This window comes from Haemaphysalis longicornis, unplaced genomic scaffold (genome assembly GCF_048455015.1).
Source record: "Haemaphysalis longicornis isolate Haplotype H1 unplaced genomic scaffold, Haemaphysalis longicornis Haplotype H1 scaffold_7, whole genome shotgun sequence".
Classification (NCBI taxonomy): domain Eukaryota; kingdom Metazoa; phylum Arthropoda; class Arachnida; order Ixodida; family Ixodidae; genus Haemaphysalis; species Haemaphysalis longicornis.
This window is the reverse complement of record NW_027526422.1, coordinates 129,146,034-129,169,552: the sequence shown is the minus strand read 5'-3', so window position 1 is coordinate 129,169,552 and position 23,519 is coordinate 129,146,034. Positions and strand designations below refer to the sequence as shown.

Sequence of the window (23,519 nt, the reverse complement as noted above, 5' to 3'; positions counted from 1 at the left end):
GGATAGTCCCTCAGCAACTATACTAAAGTTCTTTGTCTGTCTGTATGCTGTCTGTCTGTGGGAAGCAGGGGCACGTTACCCACAATTGTTCAACTGCACCACAGCAAGGGCTCAGGAAGACACTCTTCTTAGGACTACACAAATCATCACTGTGCGATATCTGGATGGGGGGAACAACGGACACTCCGCATCCACCTTAGTGTCGGCACTGAAACCAAAGAGGTGGCAACGCAGCGAGCAAGGCAGGTAACAACGCCTCCTGCGAGCGGAACGTATTTGTCGCCGCTGTGAGTCCAAACCGCCGGAGTATGCGCGGGTGTAATCCGTGGCCGCGTGCCTGTACAGATACTCCATGACACTTGGAGACAAAGTTCTTTTGCCCGTCAAGACGTGTCGCACCAGCTGCCTCTTCCGAAACCGAGTATTTGGCAGTGTTCACATTTGCAAGGGCAACCGCCAACGCCAGTATTAATGCCGATGAGTAAAACATCACGCTCGGTGGCCAAGTGGAATAGAAGCAACTCGGCCTTCAAGCACTGGAAGTTCCAGTGCTATGTTCCGTAAAGGGTGCGGAAATCGACGGTGCACTCTTACTATCCTGCGTGGCCATAATTTGCCTTTAGCTGACGAGCCTCATAGGGAACGACTACACCACTCCACTGTTAGTGTGTTAATCAGCTCAGACAATTATAAGAGAGCTGTAAGCAGGCGCGTGGGCCGTTTCAACGACCAAATGTGCGCTGTTGAGAACATCTTCGGCTGAGTCGTCCAGGGAACATACGATGACATCTGCCGTCCTCTTACAGCCAGTACCGCTGGTGCAACTGCTCTGTTTGTGGCTTGCGCTGATGGCTAGCCCACACAGTTTTGGCATGAGAACACATCGTAGATATGGCGGTTAGATGCAGTGGACCTAAGTGATTTGCACAAGGATCCTGACAAGAGTGAACCCCCGACATTCATATAATATCCTAGTGTAGTGCACAAGAGGGTAGGCGGCTACGTGGTACCGCTCATAATGAAGGCACCTGGGATTACGCCCTGCACTTACCGGATTGCCGCATAAAGTAGACTAAATCGACAGCTACAGCGGTTCGAGCACCAGCCAGAACTACTGCAATATACGATGCACTCATAAGCGAGAAAGTTTAGGGAAGGCCATGCAGGGAGTGTCGTACCATCTGAAACCCCCAGGACAAACAGTCTACTACCTGCCCCATCGTGCGGTACTCCGACGTGAAGCCGGGACGACGAAGGTACTGGTTGTCTTCGACGCCTTGCCACACGAATTTAGTGCGCCGTCATTGAGCCGAATTGTTGATAAAGGCATCAAGCTAGGTCCTCACCTACTGCAGGTGCTTCTCAAGTTTAAGGGCGGCCACATTGTTCTCACTGCTAATACCCGGAATGACTTCCTCAAGACCGGCATTAGATCGGAGCCCAGAGACGGTCTCCAGTTCTTATGGGTTGACCGATTACCGACGTGTGATCATCCCGTCCCCACAATTAGTTGAATGGCGCAAGATCTCATTACCTTACTGAGTGTCTTTAACGCGTTCTTGCCGACATCAATTCTACCGCACCAGCTGGAAACACGCGAGACAACGCACGTGAAGATTGCCGTTTTCAGCATCGTCTTCATCTATGCAGCAACCCATACCCAGGCACGCGTATTGGAAGCAGTGCCTCCCGCGATACTTCCCCTGACGTAACCTTAACATGTAACGTCAAGAATGACGAATGTACCTGCCTAGACGAAACACTAGGAAGCGACCATCACAATATAGAACTCCCAATCCCTCATCACAGAAACGCCAGGCAAAGAATTGGGACCGCCCGACTTACTGATTGGAAGGCCTTCAGAGAAGAATCGCCTACTGAGTCAATACAAAATATTGAGGATTGGGTCACTCCGCTTATTATGACATTCGTCAAACGCACGAAAGAACTTCCTCTTACCGAAGACAACCCAGCCAAAGACAATCACTTATAACAGTTATGGTCAAGAACAGCGCCGGTCAAGAGCAGCGCCGGGATGCATTTTGGTAAAGATCATTGCATGCCTGAGCACCACCCCTTCGGCCCCATCAGTACGATTCTTCGAACGACAAGACGGTGTGCTCTGTCATAACAATGCCCGCCCGGAAGGTCCCCAGCTGCTCCCTGTTGAGCCTGAGAGCCTGAGCACCTTTGTTTGGATGGCATCAAGCAGCGTCACGACCTTCCAACAGCTGGATATTTGGGAGTTTTGTGAACATGTGAGCACGTCCGCCGGTGTTTCTTTCGGCCGGGGCTTCACCGCTATATTCGCCGTTACCTCGGTGCATGCGACAAGTGCCAATATCAGAGGGCTCCAAAGACAACGCCCGCCGGTCCTCTGCAACAACGGGATATACCGGTCGAACCATTTTGACGCGTTTGTTTAAATCTGCTCGGCCCTTTTCCGCAGTCTTCGGTAGGAAATTGATGGATTACAGCGGTCACTGATTATGCGCCATCCTGCTCTATAAAACGGGTCCTTCGCACCAGGATTGATTGTCGCAGATTTTCTTCTACACGAGGTGAACTTACATCATGGTACTCCTGGCCAGCTATTGCCTGATCGCGGATGAATCACGTGATTTCCTGTCACGAGTAGGTGAGTATATCCTCCTCCCTGAACAACCACGCGAAAATTGCGACTTTTTTACCATCCTAAAGCCAACAGCCTTACGGAGCTCTTGAACCGGATTTTAACCGATGTGTTTGTTTCATGTACGTTTCTGATGACCATCGTGACTGGGACATTGCTTTTTCCCAAATGACATTTGCATATACCTCACCCAGTCACGATACGGCCAGATTTTCTCCTGTTTGCCTCCTCTTCGGTTGAGAGCCCACCTTATCCCTGGACACTTTATTCGTACACAGCGTGCCTCGCTCTTTATATGTGCAAGGTAGTATCCGCCATCCAGACTTTGCTCGCCACATAGCGTGCACTAGACTCATTTCATCCCAGGATTTTCTAACGTCCTGTCACGAATTAACGCCACAGCAGCCTCTATTTTATTCCCGGATCCAATGTGCTGCCCTGGTGTCCTGCACGCAAAGTAGGGAGTTCTGAGAAGCTTCCCTCCCTTATATAATGGTCCGACCGTGTCCTGCATCAAGTTACTGAGGTGAATTTAGAAATCACCCCTTTCGCTTCGTCTGACTCATCTCGCCCTCCGGAAATTGACATCGTTCACGTCTTAAGCCCAATCGCTCACAGCCTGTAGTTCTACACTGAACAGCACCGAGACGGCGTCCTCACAGGCAGGGTGGCCCTGACAGGAGTAATTTGATACATTAGCTATAAAGGCGAAGCTAGACGTGTTGTGCCGAATTGGGATCATCATCAGGGAGGGGAGATGAAGAGGACGGTGTCAGTGACGCGGGTGTAGTCCCATGCTTGCGCGTCGCTATCTTCCACTGTGCCTTCCATAAACGGCTACTTGTAAATAAGTACTGTATATACATTTGTGGGAATACCGCTCTACCCCATCTCATTAGTGCAGTAATGTTAGGCTACCCCCATTTCTGTTTGGCCCAAGTTTGACAAAAAACTAAATACCAATAATAATGCTACTTATAATTACCGCCATTTCTATGACTGGTGATATCTACATGCGCCATTTTACCAATTTCCTGAGTTGCATCGTGCAGCTCTTGTTTTTTTTATTGCAGGAGCAAACTGTTTCTAGTGAGGTAAGGCTCAAACAAAATAGGTTAGAATGACTGCGGATCAACCCATCAGGGAACCTTCAACAAACCCAACCAAGCATTCTGGGGAGAAATAAAACCACAGCCACAAGGCTAGTTCACTCTGTTCTAAACTGACTGTTAGTACCTAGGATGTTATTCTCTCATTTTTTTATTTCCTGCATCTGTACAATTCCGCCATCATTACAGCGCGTGTCCCTAGTCTTTGTCCTTCAGCATAAAACACACGCAAAGGCTAGGATTTTGTAAACAGGGCGAAAACGACAAAGTTTTTAGGAACATCGCGATGAAAAAATACCGACGAACGAAATAAAATAGTAAGGGAACTGAAGAATAACTTTACAGAAACTGCGAACCTTTTGTTAGAACAGCGTAGCCGTTCGCGAGCGATGTACGCACGCAGAGCAGAAGCAAGTAGAGGTACTGACGGGCTCGTGCAACAAGGCGGTCCACATAAGGTTTTTATTCATGCGGATGAAAACAGCTGTGTGAAAGTAACCCAAATGTCGGGAACTCGCTGGTTGAAGGACAGCAGGTGGTCTCGTTTTTATCAAAAACAGTATCTACGCTGCGGAAAATAACGGTTATGATTGGGCAGACGTTCACCATTCCCAATGCAGCGACGGTAATATAACCTACTTTCCAAGCTAGCAGATCATTGCATGATTTTGCACTTTGTTCTCAGTTGAGGATTGCGGAAAACGAACAGGATGGTTCTACTTTTCTCTCCCTACCTGTTCTGCGTGTTCACGCCAATGGCAGTCAGCGCGGAAGCATGCGGTGGCGCTTCCGGTCCACAATGCGACGCCTCTTTGGTAAGAAAGGCTCTCGCTTGCTGGTTAGTAAAAATAGGGGAAAATGTTGGTCTATCACAACTCAGCATAGCAACGAAGCGCCATAAAAGTGAAGTACACTAACTTAAAAATATGCAGAGCAGCTACACCAAAACCTCGTTTTATCCGCTTCAGCTATTCCAGCACTGTTGAGTGACGTATTGGGTGGTTTATGTGTAGCAGTGTTACTTGGTACTGAGTTCATATCAGCAAGAGCAGAATACAAGCACATTCTTAACGTGTGCCCTGATTTTTTCTTTCCCAATTGCCTTGAATATTATTCAACTTTAACGTGAGCGTTAGATAACTACACAAAACTGCTGCGAGCGCGCAGGCAAGTTTTTCAAAGTGACCCTTGATACGTGGACAAGTTTTTCGAGAGCTGCGTTCCTTTTTCTCGCGCAGAAACAGAAGCGAACCCCTGTTCAACATTTAGCCTTCGTCGCCAGCAAAGCGTTAGAACAGTTCTGCCACGTAATGGCTGCACAGGATGACTTGTAATTTTTTACCGGGGCACAGCTTAGCTCCCGGCTACACAAGAAAGGGTTTGTGGCCCATGTTAAAAGCCCTCATGTTGCCTAGATTAGTTGGCTGAGCTTCATCAGACATACTTTACACCGCAGTAGCACCTTCAGTGTAAGAAATGCATTTGCTATCTTTCCGAAAATTGTTAAACGCTATAAGTGGTTAGTAGGTTTTATGCTCCGGCGCCACGTTTCGCAGGAATACGCTTTAGACCACTTTCATTCCCCTACAAGTGCACGTGAAACAAATTTAAAAAGCAAGAATCAGCGACACTTTTCAAACTTCAGAAGACAGAACCGCCGCCCAGCTGAAACACTACAAATTAAACCAGATGAACCGTCCTAAAGCAACGCGTCAAAACTGCTCCTCTGTGACTCATACAAAAGACGAACGACTTTTTGGGTCTTTCAAATTATCGACGGAGCTAACAAGAATGCTGCTGGTGTGAAGCGTAAGTACAAATTATTCCAACTCCTTAAACTAGATACCGGTACAATTTCAAGCAGTCGATTATAGGAATACCTTTACAATATTCATCGCTTTAAAATTTAGCCAAACACCTACCAAATGACTATATGCAGCTCGCTTACAATAATTCGCGTTCTAGAAAATTTCGAACTCGGCTCAGTAAAATGCTTGCTTACAGGCACAGCGCGGGACAGACACCGTGTTTCACAACTAATGGTCAATCATTTCTTTACGGACGTTTGAAAGCCTGCGGTGTGCAGGGAAAATACATTTAGTTTGACCCTTATTGCCGTACGAAGGCCTTTGCACCAATAAATAGAAATTGAACATAGCAGAAGCCTACGCACCAAAGGCTACCTTGTACCGTGAGGTCATTGACAGCTTCTTGACGTATAGTGAAGAAGCAATATGTCGGGCTTTACACTGAGTACTCGAGAGTAATTGGGGCTAATTCGAAGTAACGGGCGGCGAAAAAGCCGGAATAATATGTTGAGAACAGACCGACAAGCCACGGATACATGTTTTACCTTGAGGAGAGAAATAACGGGAGGGGGTTCCATTCCCTTATTTGCTATCGGACGCCAAATAAGCACAGAAGAGATCTACCTAAATAACGTCACGAGAAATAGACTTCTCATTTTTATATCAGCTTTTTGCCGCATGCAGACGTCAACTTGCACTTCAGAATAAGAATCCCTTGAAATACTAGCACTCCTCTTTTAGAAACATTCTCGGAGCGGTACCCGCCAGACCAAAGAGTGCGTTAACTCATGCGGTATTTCACTAATATTTTATAACAGCCGTAAATGATCCCTATTTTAATACCAGGTGGTCTCACTGTGAGAAAAATACTTCCAGCTTTTTTATTCCAAGGGTATAGGAAACTGCCCTCGCTAGCATCACTTTTCATGCGTGCATATGAGGGTGGGGATATAACAATATTTGTGCCAGTGAGAAAAGTTACCTTGACGTGTACTAACGGCACAATACGCAATACGCTATTTTTTAAAAGGGAGCAAAAATATGAGTATTAGCACATTATCCGTTTATAGGTTGTAATGATCTTTTTATTGCAGTTTTTCTTCGTTTTTCATATGTTAGACGGGCTCGCTTGAGAGAGATTTAACACTCAAAATTCCTATGGTTTAGAGATGAATGTACTCATGAGAACTGCGTAACGCAGACAATAAAAAACCAATTTCTTGCCACCTACTTGTGTACATCTTCAGTCTAGAGTACTTCTACATTGCAAAACCTACGTGCGTTCACTATTTTTACCCTATTTTTGTAACTATGCTTATTATTACAGGCAGAGTTTGCTATTGTTACTCCTTGCATAAACAAAAGAGCGCGTCAGCACTGGTCTGTTTATGCGCTGTGTGCAAAACATCGTAGTACATTTTTCTGAAATTCAGAACTAAGCTATTAATAAAACAATACCCATTACGAGTTTTCAGCTGTCCACCCGCAACACCAAAATCATAATAATGGTCACGTGCGTATTTCAAACGGCTTCACTACCACTGTCCTTAGAATTTATACGTCCTCTGTGACACGCCAGCTGCCTGTATTTTGGCTGCTTTATTGCATTCTTCAAATTTTCTAGCGACGTCCCAGAGATAAGCTATACTAACAGAAACGGAGCACCACCACCACATTTGCATCTTAATTTTGAAGATAATGCTGTCTAACGCAGAGGCTCACGTGAGGAGAAAGCAATAGCCCTTTCCCCACAACAGTCCTCGATCCTAGCATATATGTATTCCAATTGAACCCTACCCACAATACTTTAGTCAGGGTCCACCATTGTTTTGAAAGGACTGATGTTGGATAAATACAAAATGGTGGTTTTTCTTCGCGACACCAACGTACGTTATTAACGCGGGGGCCCATTTATTGTTCCTCAAATTTTCCTACAACGGCAGTTGGTAGTAACCTCAGCGTTGTTCATGGTGACCTGATGTCCATCAACAAATAACTAAACATTTTCATGTACTGTTTGCATTCAGGTCTACGCGAACTTCAAAAGCGTCTACTTTGCAGCCTCGACATCGAATTCGACCCAGGAGTTTTGTTCTATCATGGTTCGCCAGGAGAACAACAAGGCTACAATCACTGAATACCATAAAAACGGAACGGCGGCGTGAGAATTTCGATCATTTCGTTGTTTTCATGTTGTTCACTGCTTTGTACTTGGTACTCCGCCATGTCACATGTTAGATCCAGATAGTTAAAACGCAGACGCCACAATCGCTCCTTAATCACATTATGGACCATAATTGGAGCCGTTAAAACCGTACAGCATAATTTGTTTCAGTTACATCAACTGGGAAAGAAACACATTGTGACCAGCGCCCAATTTTGTTCAATTAGTCACCCGATAGTTCCCCGAACACCAGCCACAAACATTTTCGTTTACTTTTTCGTCCCAATGTCATACGACAAGATTTTTTTGTGGCTGTGCATGGTCAAGACAACTTTCTTTCAAGTTCCTGGTATTTTATAGGTTTGAAATTGAGCGGCTATAGAAGAAAACTCCGTCTTAGACACTTCTTTATTAAGCTTGGTGCTGCTTTTACTACATTACGTATGGACCTATATTATTATACTTTTCGGCAGGAGCACCTCATTCGCCCCTGACGTTAACAGGCAACGTACGCCAATTTACACCGCATGCAAATGATTAGTTATCTCGGTTTCATTGTTACGCCACTCCATGGTCTTTCTTTTCAAAGTGTATGTTGATGGCATCTTCCGCTATAGCCCCCTGCCCTGTAACAACTGTCACCTACAAGAAAAAGACAGGTGGAGCCGTTAGGTAGTAACTGCCTAAGAGAGTGTCTGCGACTTCCTAAAGGCTTGTCATGTTCTACGATAATTTCTGAAGCCTGTTACCTCTTCTTGGGCAACGTACGGCTTCAAGAAACGTCCTGCGTTTATTTGAGGGGCAGGATGCATCCAACCACACAAATCCTATCCAAAACCGCAAATCAAAACCACAATTGTAGCTTTGGACAAAAATAGAAACTATTAAAACCTCAATTTCTGATCAAACACCGCAGGCCACGCAAGACGCTACCCGACCTGGATTGTGGTGCCTTTCTCCATAACGTCATTCATACCTCAACTAGATTAAAAAAAGCGCATGCCTCAAATCTGCCTACTGCAGATGACATTTGCAAATATTAGATGTTACTCTGCGACGACTCACATTATTGCAGATGGATCCGCATTAATGTGATCCGCATAAACGTGTTGCCTCAGCCATGACAAATGCACTAGGTGTGGCGGATCAAAAACGCTTATGTCCCTCCTGAAGTACCACTACAGTATGTTTTGTATGACAAAGCCCCATACTTTTGAATGAGGCTGTCAGAGCGACTACTCCGGCGACTTGAGATGCTGTACCCGAGGGTTTGTCTCAATGCAGCATTTGCAAAGTGCTGCCTGCCCCAGATTGGCCAGGCATCAAGCCCACATTGTGAGAAATGTTGGTCCAACTGAAACTTCCAAACACATAAAAATAGAGTCTCCCGGTTATGCAAAATAAAGGCACCATTTGCTGCATAAAATTGTATTCCTTCCCTTAATACACCTGTCAAACGGACCTATTTGAGCGCACTTCGCCGGAGTGGGCTCAGCTAAAATGTCCTTCGGGGCAGCTAAAGGTAAAATGCGAATTACATTTTTCAGGGAATGATTTCAAGCTGAGTGTGCTCCCCAAATAAACTTTACCCGGGCCTGCTCGCCGCGTGAGTTGTCTCCTGGGCAGGGTCCTTAAAATCAGGACAAACAGCGAGCTTCTAGATTATTATAAGTTATGTTAAAGGTTATATGGTTTTATTGTTCCATTTTCTTTCGAAATGAATTTGAGACGAAACACACGAAAATAATCTCTCGCTTAACGACGTGCCAGCGCCGCCGAGTGGCCTGTCGTTTTATGGCAGCGGTTTTCTGCGGCGTTCCCAGAGGTAGTTTTTGGTGGTTTGTGGTTGTGTTCCTGTTTCAGCACTTATTTCATAATCCAGCCTCTCTGAAAATTTTCTCTTAATGGTAACGCTTGGGCAATGCGCTGTGCTCTGAATAACACTAATGATATGACCGCCGGTGTTCAGTCATCGTCCCGACGGTGTTTTTCGTGGACTTGTGAGAGCCGCCCATCGCAATGTTGAAAAATGTAAACAGAATAAAGTGTTTACAGTGTTTCTCATGTGTCAAACACGCAGAATTTTAAGTCATTCCGCGAAATATTTACGCCAGCTATCCTCAGTGAGATCACGGCCGAGGGAACTTCATTTCGTCGTTTAGCAGCGAGCAATCAAAATGTCATTCCGGGAGCCCGGGTGAACTTGATCTAAGTTCACTTAAAGAGTCAAGTTTCACAGGGGTATTGGACCATTCGCAGAGTCTCGCGCTCAGACCGTGGCCCTCTCCCTCCGTTCAGCGCAAAACACTAGCCGTGTTATGTAAGCTCTTAGACGGCATTGGTGTATCTATGGCATTAAAGTCTTCTCTGTGCAACGAACTTTTAATAAAATTCCCTCAAGCAGGACGGCATTTTATTTTAATTCACTTTTTTCAATTTTCTTTCGTACTCTTAACTACGCCTACCGCCTTCCTTAACGTGAGAATGATGTCGGTAGTTCGGTCTGCTTTATCCTGTTTTGTAAAGCGCCATCATCCCTGAGTTACTTTTGAGTAGCGGAGTTACTTGAGTTACTTTTTCCTCTTTAGGAAAACTGAGTTACTTTTCCCTATTCCGCTAGCCTGTTTTATTGTAGCAAGCTTTATCTCAAAAATGAGTTCAAAATAGGGTATATGTATGGAGATATTTTAGTCTGTGTAACATGGAGACGCACACTATTAACACTTTTTAGTTCGTAGGCCGCATATGATGAAAACACTTGCACTGCTCCTTTCAGATCCGAGTTCACGGAGATTTATAAGTTTACAGATGCGCCCAATGTGGTCAATATCACTTTGGAGAGTGGTAAGTACACCTGCTCTTCTGGTGATCTCTCCGAAGGGTTATGAAGCCGATCATTCCTGATCAGTTCCTTGTCTGCAATGTCCGACGTTTTTAATATACCGCCACGTACGGCACCACACTTGCCCCAGCACCCCAAAAGGCTTTGTCATATTCTCCTAATGTTTTAGACCGAAAATCACGAATATACTGTGACGGCCAGGACATGCGCTCACTATGGAAGTAATAGACTGTAAATGCTAAATAGAGTGTTAGACGGGTGCTCGCGAAGAGCTTTAAACAAGGATATTGGCCATGTATCTCTCAGCTTCTCTGCGAATGTCGTCCAATGGCGATGTTCTTCTGCCGCCCCTGCCACACAAATCCCTCTCTTATCTTAACCACCCACCCCTCATGCTCTCCCCTTCCCGTCAAGCTCATCCCACGGTAAGCACTGTGTACGCTTGCGGAAGTCAATTCAATATCTCCTTTTTCCGCCCCTCGAGCGCCATATACTAAAATGTTTCCTTGCGGTTGGATCACTTGGAATATCCCCACGGGGTCTCAACTCACGCTGAAACGCTTTTTCGTATTTTTGGGCAGAAACATTGGTTTTTAAACGAGGATTTGCTTAGGTAGCATTCAAGCAGCTATGCATTTTGAAATAAAATAATATCGCAAATACCAGTTATGTATTGATGTTTTCCCTCAAATGTGACTAATGATTGGTTTTCGCTTAACAGTGTTGACAAATATGAAGCGTGAATTTGTGTAGAGTAGTTTGGCAATGTTTTGCAAACGTGCCGTCACAAGAGCTCTTTTTATGTTTTGGCATTGTGGCTGAGCCGAAAGACAGGCAGACAGAGAGACAGACAGACAGACAGACAGACAGACAGACAGACAGACAGACAGACAGTCAGACAGACAGACAGACAGACAGACAGACAGACAGACAGACAGACAGACAGACAGACAGACAGACAGACCAGTATTTTTGGCTTTAAGTAACCCTGGAACGACTATCGTCTATAAAAGTAAGAGCCATTCCACTCTGTGAAGGTGGTTCCCAGAGATGTCTTTTGCCACTAGGCGTAGAGAAGCCACAGAATTCAGGTGGAAGATATGAGCAAATTTTCTTTTGATGACATGCTACCTCACTCGTTTCTGAATGCTCTATTCCGAAGCCTCAGAGGGAACTAGTGGTTTGACCGTTCACTCCACAAGCGCACGAAGCGCTGGCTTCAGCTTGGCTTATCTTGACGTCAGGCTTGCGGAAAGAGGTGCTTACTGCATTTGACCTGGACTAACAAGCTTCTCCTAAGATGTAAAACTGTTGATACCCTTTGCAAGGAGAAACCATAGCCAGGCAGGTCAAAGACATCTGCGACAACGAGAGCTCCAGTTTGAAAATAGGATTTTGGAAAAAACATTGATGACGCATCAAAGTGCATTTTTTGTACTGCCTTACCTCTTTCAGTCCTTGTTCGCAAATTCAACTAATTTTCGTGCTTCAGCTGCGTGGTGTTCTTTTTGGTATGTATACCCCACCCTAATTTTTTGTTCCAGTCTATGAAAGTACAAAAGTTCACTTTGCACTTCTAAAGTTTTTGTTTTTCCTAACCAGCGCTTGAAACATGCTCGCCCGATCATTTGTACCTGCTAGGACACGAGGGCTGACCTTAGCTTTCAAAACACCGCCTTCAGAGCGATATTCGTACTATGCAAAAATGATTGTCACACGCGCATTAGATTCCTGTTATAAGCAAAGTGCCGTTGTCTAGGCGTACTTGCGCGACTGCGCAAAGTCGCCACTGCCACCCCTGCCACAACCACATATCCACAACAAGCCGCGCAAACCATGCTGCCAAAAACGTATACATTTCTTCTGCCCTACATTTCTGACCAAGGTCTAGTATTGCGTCCACAGGGCGGCCGGGCGCTTGCAACAACCAGTACGCTGAGCTGCCTCTAACGCTGCTGCACGTCATCAAGGACACGTGGCGTCCAACAAATCAGCGCCTCAGAGTTGATGTAAAACAAGCACGGCCACTGTCAGCACTCCACCCACCCAGTCGGACATTGCTCTCTGTCATGCCCAATAACCAATACACAATCCTTCATAATAAGCAGTACCCCATCACCTCCTGGCCTGGACCCCGACAACTCTTTTGAAGGCCTTATCAGCGGTGTCCCAGCCTGACCGTCTGAAGCAGACACCCTCAGAAACATTGAGCAGTCTTTGGAATGAAGTGCACACAACTCGAAGACTTGTGCCTCTACCAAGGTGGTTCAGACTTTCTCAAGACTCAATATACCCGGCACAGACAAACGTTACGGCGCGTTACAGACAAACGTTACCTGTGCTCCATCTACAAGAAAACCGTGCACATCGCGCTACACCAAACTCTTGTAAACAGATCCACGGCTTGCCTGAACCCAACCACTCTAGTCTACCGTCATTTGGGGTTAAGAACTCTCAACTAAACCACACGCCTAGCCCACCTGCGAGATCTAGGGTGGCCGCCACTTTTCGGTAGCACCAGGCTGCTTAAAGCATTGTGCCGGACAATTTATTTCGGGCAAAGGCAGCTCAGACAGGACTGGGCAGGCACACTTTATCATGCTGGCTGCAGCACGGTTCGTAGACGTGCACAACCGTTCAACGAGCAAATCAGCAGACAAGAGTCAGGATTCCAGCATCCCATCCGAACCCCAGTTCACAAGCAAAAACAAGTAAACTGGGACCAACAGATCTCCCACATTTTTAAGGCAGTCCTGTCTACCAGGCGCTCAGGCAACATCCTTGCAGAACTATCACTGCGGGGACCGTTGTAATACAAAGAAGTGCTTTACTGAAGCAGTGTAAAAGAAAAGAAACGGCACAGCAGATACAGTCGTCAACGCACTTTAATGTCCATCGGCTTACGGTATGGTGGGACCAATGGCTGTCCGCTTGTTTTCCTGAGTCCTCCGGATGGTGGCTGGCGTTGGCTGATAACTCGTGGCTGCCTGCACACTAAGCTGGGGACTCCCCCACTGACCGCCGTAGCTGCACTTATCTGTTATCCATCACAAGTGTCACGCCCTTTTGTCAATCACAGAGTCTTTAAGCGCTTCGCCTATAGATGGCAGTAGAGTTATCACGCAGTTTACAACCATGGCGTTGGAACAACAGTTCGGAGAAAAGAAATCCCTACAGCCTCAAAGTAAACCTCATCCTTTCCCGCCTCCACGACAGCCCCACACCACAACTTCCTGCATAGACTGTCCCAAATTCTGGCACAACTACATACTTTAGCATCCTCCCTCCAAGCTCATGTGGATGGTCTAGAAAACACCAAATCCACTCACGGAAAAAAGCGCAAGAAACCTAACCCTCCCCTCCACACAGAAGCCCAAACCACTTTTTTAAATCACTCAGAAGAAAACCCCTCCGCCGCTGCTTCAACCACACATCCGAAACGTGTTTGCAATCCTAGCTATGCAGCTCGCGTCCATCAACCAAGACCACTAGCATATTCGGAAAGAAAACTAGATACTATAACAGGACACCGAATCCCTCCGCACGCAGTATCACACATTCAGGAAGGAGCCAACCTTTATGAACACTTCATCCATTTCCCTCGGCCTCATCCCATAGGACAGCCCTTAAAACGCTCTTCAAGAAACAACACCAGTGCGCACCATACGCCCGAAACACAAAGCTATCTATGCCTCGTTGCCTGATGAACAGGAAACAACCTAGTCCCACTTCTTCTACCCTCCTCTAATAAAGTAGTAGAGGTCTCAAAAAAACGGCCGCAGTCCTTACTCAAATCCTCTCTTATATTGAACCAGCAGTCATTGCCCTGCCAAAATGAACTGTCACATCAAGTTCTCTGGATTTGTCCACTACTGCCCCTCAGGCACTTACTCAATGCGCACGCTTATTCGTAACTGCAATGCTCACGCTTATTCGTATCTGCAGTTGGTCACGTCACCCCGCAGCGGGGATGTAATCACGTCCTCACCGAGCTTTTATCTCCATCTCCTAAGAAGTTCAGCCTTTACGTCCTCAATATCTACGTCTGCCCTATTGAGAAGGTTAACGATTTTAACGCTGCTGATCTTCAATGGGGCTACCTGTACAAAACAAAGCCAGGCAATTGGCTGCCACAAGCAATTGATGATTTTCACCTCCACCTTTTTAACCAGCCCGAATCAACAGGGCTGGGAACCAGCAACGACAGGGACACTTCCTCTAACCTGTGTTTATTATTAGGAACCCTGGATGTACAATTGTCATCAACTGGCGAGAACCTTGGATCCGTCGATGACTTCGTTGATCATACCATGCGTAATCTCCATTACAACGTCAAGACAAGAGTTACTCGTCTCACTAACTGGAATGCGTTTCCAAAGGCCACTTATTCTCGCCCCATAGACCCAAGCTAACTATTAGTCCACTGGAATAATGGTATTATTCAAAATGTTACGGGAAACACGAAGACCCGCTGGAGCCTCACAAAATCGTGGTAGCGGCAAAGACGCAACATTGAGCTGCACACAAAAGTTGCAGCGCTTAGTGAATAAGCCACTGTACGCGCCATTCGCCTCTCCAAAGAGAATCGGCTTCAATTATATCGCAGCCTACAAGGTACTCTTCCCACTCCTATAACATTGCAATTTTTCAGGCACCTTAATTACCCACCCTCCATCAAGAGCGAGACCCAACGCAATATGACCCGGATTCTAAACTGCTTGGATTACCCCCAAAGCTCATAAAAGCACTCACAGCTAAATATCTAAAACCCTCCCGCCATTTCACCGCACCTCCTTAAAATGAACTGGTAAACAATGACTCAATGACTTAAATAAGAATTTCCAACTATACAAGAGAGAAGCGGCTCTGTTTGAGTACTATAAAAATAGCAACCTGAGACCAGACCAACCCAATTACCGGCTTCTTACCGTACTGGATGGAAGATGACTGCGTCATCTTCTGCACCACATGACTTCACACTGGAGCTCGGATCACCTTTCTCCCCAGTGGAAGACAGCTGAAGTACGGTTCATACACCTCAAGCGAAATAAGTCTCTTCATCTCGATAACCTAAGACCGATATTTCGGACCTCCTGTACGGGCAAATTAGTTGAACAAATTTTACAAAACCCTTTCTTGAAAAAAAGGGCCCTATGCCCAACAGCACGTATGGCTTCGAAAAGTATCTCAGTGCACGACGTGTTCTCCTTCGAAATAAAGATAGGTGCTTGCTCCCACCAGGACCTTCTTGCCTTGAACCTAAAAATGGCGCTTGGTTATGTTTGGCATTCATCCATCCATGCAATCATTCATCCATGTTTGGCATTTTATCCCGCGTCAATCAAACGGCCTGCAGCCCACGCACTTACTCATACACTGCAGATTTTCTTATTCATAAGCAAGGTATTATTGGTGGGAGAGATTTTAAATCTCAGCCTATTTCACGGGGGGATCACGGCACACCTCAAAGTTCAGGTCCACTCCTTTTCCATTTCGCCTTTCTGAATTTTCCCCAACAACTTGACGCCATTCCTCACATCACGCACTTAATGCAGACGGCATCACCATATGAGCATACACCGGCTCAATGGGAAACATCCAAGACTACCGTCAACAGGCTACAGACGTCGTTCACAACTATCCTTCTCCGTGGGACGTCGATGCCCAACCCCAATAACCTAAACCCCCTATCCTCTATAACCATCATCCTCCTCTGCAGAGGAACCAATCTGAATCCACCTAGATGGCCATACTATACAGCCCAGCTAATCACTTGGGATTTTACGTCGCGCCATCCAGGCCAATTCCCGCCACGATAAAACTTTATCCCAACTTTCTAAGTAGTTTAGTCAAGTCTCCCACATGCATCGAAATGTTTCTTACCGCAGGGGAATGGATGTAAAAGATATCGCCCGAAAAAGTATGCTCACCACTGCCGAGAGACGTTACTATAGGTAAAAGAGACCACGTGACGCTGTTGTGGGATGCGAAAAAAAATTTACGGCGAAGAGAAACTGAGAATGCAGAGAATAGGATTGGTTGTAAGCAATAAGGAGAGGCCTTTGTTCTGCTGTGGACATAGGCAGTCGGATCCTGGAGGGGGATTTTTCCGTTGCTTTTATTGTTGTAGTCCCCACATTACTGAGTGCCCAGGACAATTACTATAGAAAAGAAATTTCTTTCCAAGAAATGTGGTTGCACTATTTTGGGCCACAATCAAGAACCCAGCGCGAAACCGCCGCAGACAAAATGTGTAATCTGCGGTCCCATGTTGTAGTGCTCCATTTGTGCCCCGCGCATATAGCGAAGTCAATAAAACCAACTTCTCCCTTACTTATTTTCTCGTTTCAATTGATATTTGCAGACCCAAGCGTGATCTACGCATTCGAGATGCTGTATGCTGACTACAACGCCTGTTTTGTAGCGAGGTTCGACGTTGAATCCGTTGGTAAGAGACGTTTGCAGCTCAAAAGCAGCCTCGCTATTGTCGATGTTGATGATGTCTTGGCACCTTGCCGAGACACTGTAACGATCTGGTATAAAAACAGGGCGTCTAGACACTTTCAGGAGTTTATAGGAGTGCTGTATATGTGATATTGCGCATGAGGGTGGAAAACTGGGTAAGTTGTTAATGAATTTTTGGCATCGCATTATTGGACGGGACTCAGAGAAAGACAGCCGTACAAGGAGTCGTTATTAAAAAAACGTGTATTATAAACAGTATCGGGGAAGAACGTTGGAATAATAACGAGCAAGACAGGTTAGCGCGAAGGGTATCATCCAGTAAAGAGCAATAGACAGCCCTTGGAGACGCCCATGGCAGAACACGTCTTTACTCCAAGAAAACAATCCCGCATCAAATGTTTTCAGTGCATCTTCCGCGCTCCTTAAAATTTGCACAAAAAATTGTCTGCCTTTCCCCCCTTAGAATACCAAATCATTGCATAACCTGGTAAACATTCCTGCCTTTCTCTAACCTGTTTTCTTTTCTTCCATAAAAAATAGTTATGGCCTCCAAAGGCATGTCGTGCAAGCAGGTTAAGAATCTGATACAGAAAAGTCCTCTTTCTATTTATGTGCTCGGGCAATTATGCAGGCCACTACTAACCTTTAATCTAATTTCCCTCGGGGCAACCCCGTCAACCCTCGCGAGGTCTCATGAAAGTAGTAGCAAACACGGTGGTCTATAAGCTCGTGTTAGGGGCTGTGGTCTTCATTGGCATCAATTGGCGGTGCCCAAGGGAACCTTGAGAGCACGGTGAGCGATAACGGGACTGGAACGTTGAGCCCCAAGGCCCCAGCAAGCTAAGTGCCTGCAATGTTCCCGCACTCAGAAATGCATGACACAGTCGCCTTTTCTTATTATCGGCAGAGATGGTGGTGAATGATTCTTTGAACTTAGTGCTGCCGTAACGATGTCTGGGGGTACACGACTTCATAGGTTATTTATAAAGCTACATGAAATTGATTCAGCGTAGACACTTCTCTGCTACAATAAATTGACCCCGTATCTGCTTTCTGTGCTCCAAATGTCGTCGCAAAACAATACTCTTTGGTAGACTTAACCACCTCGCCACCTCTCTTCTGTGCCTTCCACTCGGCATCTCATCTCCCCCTTCGTATAATAAAAAACATCTTGGATTCCTCAACCTGACTCAATATTCCCGCATTTCGACTTCCCAGGCACAATCGATTAGGACTTCTCACACCAAATGCATTGGGTTTTAAATTGTGCGAAACCGCACCGCACCGTTGTTGCAGTAACAGTAGCCGCCCGGTCAGAAAAATCGCAACAGGGGTAGAGAATAAATAAATAAATAAATATCTCATGTATAATCAGGTGGAATTTCAATATGCTCATTGAAACGTTCTATATATTCGAAAGTATGGGAGTTTGCAGTTTTAACTCGCGTAACACCCGAATGGTATAAAACGAAAGACATTTTCGAAAAACGCTTGATGATCAAATAGTGCACACGTTTCAAAGCTTTTGGTACCCTTCTGGTTTAAATCAGGCAGCTAGAAGCGCCAAATCATTGCCCGCAAGAATTCCGCATGTATTGAGTATACGTAAACCATGCGCTGTATGATTTTAGCCTCTATTGAAAATCAACAAACGAAAACTGCGTCAACCGTTCTTACTGCGAGAGACATCTCATTACTCCGTTTCTGGAAGATGTACCTGCATTAGTTACGTCTCGGTGCCCCTTACTCCGAATAAACTCCTTATTCTGATCATTCCGTATATACGGAAAGTTACAGAAGGGCGCATCCACACAGCAGCAGCACGGTGCTCGAGCACTGATCACCCGAGCCGGCCCTTCTTATACGCTTATCACGGTGTCCCCACAGTTTCTCGAAATGCACTTTTCAAGTATCGAGGAGTCACCCAGCACTACCGATTGTTCCGCACGAAACCCGCCGCTAGGGCCCGCTGCAGCCAAATTGTGGCGCCTCCTAGAAACGCACTGCGTCCCCACAGAACCACACCCGCATACGCATTCACATCTATTTACCTCCATTTTGCCCGCATTGCCTCAAACGAGATGCACATTTCATTCGCTCTGCATGTGCCCACAAGACCCATTTCCCCCCTACACCACACCCCACCGCTGGGAACTGGCCTTTGGAAGCTCGGCCATGACGATTCAGGAAACTAGCCACACGGGCCCTTGCTGTCTACGAAGGCACATGGGCCTCCGCTCTCTCTTCCCCTAAATCAGCGTTGCGAGAATTGCACTGGTTCTTTCTCTCCATCTCTTTTGCTTTCTCTCTGCAATTCTGCTGTTATTTCGCTCTTCAATTCTGCTGTCTGTGTGTGTTGCCTTCGCGGAACAAGATTTGTCTGTGCTGTATCTTTCTTTATGGCACATGCTCTGTTGGGGGAAAATAGAGCTTTCAGTACCTAATGTTCCCGCTTCACAAGGTTCACAAACGATTGACTTCAAAACATAACTGTTTTAGAATAACCTGTGCCCCTTGGTACCTGAACATCACGGCAATTAATAAGAACAGTTACACAGAAGCCGCGCAGAACCCTGATTCTAGGAGCTATGAAGTGTGCCAGTCTGCAAGCTGATGTTATTCCTGCCGTCAGACGAAGAAACGAAAGCGAAGAAAGAGACAAAAAACGATGTAGTAGAAAGAAAGGTGGCCCATGTATACCGTGCCACAATTAAAAGAAACGAACACGAAAAAACAGGCCCAAATACAATGTAGCTGTGAACGAGCTTCAGTTCCTTCCTAGGATTTCGCCTTCAAATCATGTAAGCAGACTTGAGTGTTTCGAGTGATTCATTCTGTTTCTATACTGTATATATGTATGCGAATCACACACACGCACACATACACACCCACACACACACGTGCGTGGGAAAACACGCGCGTCTCTGTTTTATGCACACCATTCTACACGTCATGTGTCTGTCCTGCATGACCTTTGCTTTAATGTGTCACACACCCGCATAAGAATAGCGTAAAACCATGTTGAAATGAATTCTCCGACGACGCAGGCTGCCGCCTCTGGATATTCGATAACGCAACCAGCGAAGAAATCACAGCATGCATGGAGGGCCACGCCCAGGTTTGTTCAGGAACTGTCTACGACATCTGGGACGAAGATTCATGCGCTAGCATCCTGGACTGAAGCTAATGCTGGCAGCAAGGTGTTGCTTTAGTGTAGCACAAAGAAGATCTGGCTGATAGTAATATATCACATGTATTAACCAGGAACAATTATGCACTTGATTGATTGATTGATTGATTGATTGATTGATTGATTGATTGATTGATTGATTGATTGATTGATTGATTGATTGATTGATTGATTGATTGATTGATTGATTGATTGATTGAGGCTTTGTTTACTCGCGCGAAGTCTTCAGCTTCACCCTTAACATCGGACACCATTCTTTCACTTCACAACCATTAAAGCGAAGCGTTGGTGTCCCCACTGATGCGGTTTTACGCCAATACGCCCTGCATGAAAGCCAACTTGCTCTGAAGATGATGATGAATAATCGTGGCTTAAGCAAAAGAAGAAACGCTTCCCGTGACGGGATCGAACATAGGCTCCTTGCGTTACCAAGTCGGTGTCTCTCAGATTTCTCTATTTCCACATGCTCGAAGCGAACGCGATGCAGCAGGTACCGAGTCGAACCGAACACCCCAAACCCAAACTTTACGGCATATGGAGCGCACACCCGAGAGTTGCTATGGGTATTCTAGAAAAGCGGTGCGTACTTCCAGAGTATCACATTGTCGCAGTGTGGGATTTGCCAACAAAGAATTCATCACGAGAAACCTTCGTGTTCCACCGTCGTCATCGTTAGATGGAGGGGTGCAGGATTTTTTTCGATTGAATACCTGCTACTTTTCATATGAGCTATGAACACCCCACCAAATATATGCGACTTTTCTGTGGCTACCGTTTCAGCAATGACGACATTTCACCGTTCAGCCTATCCAGGAGCTCTGACAGAAATTGATGACGGAAAGGGTTTTATGCCAATATATGCTACCGAGAAATCCGTCATGAGACTCGAATTTTTACCAGCCTGGGGTTGCTCGGAACTGTTCGTTCCTTATTTCATCTGGCTTACGAACGAGCTCCAGCAACACGGGGACCTCGCATGAACAAAGCTTGGTGTAGTTTTTTTATCAGTTAGTCTGTTCATTAGGAGTGGCCTGATTCCAAGACATGTCTACCAGCCCTTTTTTTAACAGGCACGAAAAAAAATGGCGATCATTCCGCCATGATAAAGTGGATCTCGAGCAAAGCTGTTGTAAACGACTATAAATATTGATGGAGGATGGTGTGAAATGTTTTTCGCCGTCTCGGTGGGCTTGTCGCTTGTGCTCAGCTAGTGTCGCCAGATAAGGGTACAGAGTAAAAGCACTCTTTTCTCCTATTTCTCCGTTCCCCCGCCATGATCATTCACCAGTTCGCATTACGTGACATTTGTTTACACTGCGACGCTTCATCGGCGCCGCCATTTTGTCCTTTATGCGCATTAGTCGGTCAAACCTCGTAGGTTTAGCTTGCCCTCAATGCTCTACGGCTGCGCACGATTGACGTAGTGCTGAATGCGAATCAAAGCTAAAGCCCGTCTACATAGTGCGTTTTTCGTCTGCGAATTCGGTGGAACGAACATTCGCACTTGCTAATTTCGCAATGCCTGGAAATGTCTACATGGCCTGCGAACGTCGCGACTTTCGCATTTCAGAGGTACGTTGTTTGCAGACCGGCCGAGAGCAAATCTTATTGTGATTTCAAAAAAAAGGTTTTATTTTACTTCCAGGTCAAGTTTATTTAAACTGCATTGCAGTAAATATGTTTATTTGTGGTTTCGTACAACAATCGCCAATTATTTAACAATATACGCACACATAGCACAGAAGACAAACACAGCAAGCCACCATGGGTTCGCTTTTTGTGGGTGCCTAGCACACCTGGGTGTACATCGGACAGTTCTTCTTGGGTTCTTCTAAACTTCGTTCCTGCTGTGATGTCCGCAACTTTCGCGGACACCGATAACGCATTCATTAAAATGGTGCGCGATATCGTGTTGACAACGCGCCTGCGTTTGTTTTGGTCGTTTTGGTGCGCCCGCACTTATGCCGCGCTTAGACAAGCAACGCCATCTGATTGATAAGCGTGCAACCACAGATGCTGTGACGTTCACCTAGCTGTGTTCTTATTGGCCCCAGGTCCGGCCCGTCTACGCCGCACGAGCCGCCCGAGCGGCGTTGGCGGACGATGCTCGACCGGGGGCCCTATTCTCGACTGCACAAATTGCCGGCAATTCGCCATGGTTGCAAACAATTTGCAGAAAGTCTTTTCTGATTGGCTTTCAATTTTGGTCACGTGCTTCCGGTTGACAAAGCGGATGTGTGTTCTGTCGTCATTTTGACGTTTTATGACGTTTACGGCACCAGTTCTAAAGTTTGCCTTATTTCTCTTTACTGAAAGCGCATAATTCTTGGCCGGCACTGAAAAAACCATACAAAAAGCACTAGACATGACAACGTAGGCCTGTCTTTGCTATTCAACAACAATAATGCTTGTAATACACGCCCTTTTTGTGATTGGCTGAGAAGGCATGGCGTGATTTAAACAGTTGGCGGGAACGATTACGTCATGCATTGGCAACTTCAGCCTGCGTAAAAGTGACGTAATGCTACGTAACAGCTTCAAAATAGCGGCTGTTTTTGTCGCAAAATACAAGCAAAATAGGGCAAAAAATTGCCCCGGCTTTCGGCACAACGAAATGTCCGCCAATTTGCACCAGGCGCAGTTTCCCATGCGCGCTATTTAAAGCATGTTTCCTACCGAAACAAATTATAGTTTCAACTGCTTCCAAGTCAGCGTTCATGCAGCATACAAATACACGTGCAGTATTTTTCTTTTATGTTTGTCAATAAAATAAAAATTATTTGTTTGGAGTAGCAGCAACATAAGAGGGCAGTACAAGCCTCTCCATGACAAAGAGAACCCAATGCATTGCATGTGTCCATACTCGTCCGAGTAAGCTGTTGGGTCATATGATCGAACTCAAGAGAAAAATAACAAAGAAAAGTGACTATTTGGTTCATTACAGCGCTGATTGTAGTCGACCTTGACGAATGAGTGAATCGGTGACATTGGTGCGCTCCGCGGTTATCAGGCGTAGCACTTCGCTGCTCTTATGTGTCATAGAAGCGATGGTCGCGGCCGTCTTTTTCTGTGATGACGCCATAAAGTTGTAACATAGCAGCAGAAGATGGCGTGGCGGCGGTTGCGGCAGGGAAGGTGATAACGCAACAAAGCTTGCATTGAAGCAGAGAGCCCAGCTATGTTACTAAAAGCGACTGAAAGGAATAAACAGATACGGTAAAAAACTTGTGTGATGATCTTTAGCTCGACATCCGCCTTTCACTCGCTTTTGGGTCAACGTTACTCGATCGCCTTGTGGTGTTGACGCCA

At 45.9% G+C, this 23,519-nt stretch overlaps 2 protein-coding genes across 3 annotated transcripts in view; one reads left to right on the top strand and one right to left on the bottom strand.

Moving 5' to 3' along the window:
* LOC144146967 (uncharacterized) overlaps positions 1–23,519 on the bottom strand; it is a 494,123-nt gene that overhangs the window by 263,366 nt on the left and 207,238 nt on the right. The window lies entirely within an intron of this gene.
* LOC144146962 (uncharacterized) lies at positions 4,339–20,462 on the top strand. The gene is made up of 5 exons (XM_077678945.1): positions 4,339–4,556; positions 7,577–7,710; positions 10,490–10,557; positions 16,920–17,003; positions 20,068–20,462. The coding sequence occupies exons 1-5, from the start codon at positions 4,452–4,454 to the stop codon at positions 20,199–20,201; spliced, it is 525 nt and encodes a 174-aa protein (XP_077535071.1). The 5' UTR covers positions 4,339–4,451; the 3' UTR covers positions 20,202–20,462.

Excerpts from the sequence above, each read along its gene's own strand:
- LOC144146962 (XM_077678945.1), top strand. The coding sequence starts at position 4,452 with ATGGTTCTACTTTTCTCTCCCTACCTGTTCTGCGTGTTCACGCCAATG. Across the intron at positions 7,711-10,489 it reads CATAAAAACGGAACGGCGGC|ATCCGAGTTCACGGAGATTT; the intron begins GTGAGAATTTCG and ends TGCTCCTTTCAG. Across the intron at positions 10,558-16,919 it reads CAATATCACTTTGGAGAGTG|ACCCAAGCGTGATCTACGCA; the intron begins GTAAGTACACCT and ends TGATATTTGCAG.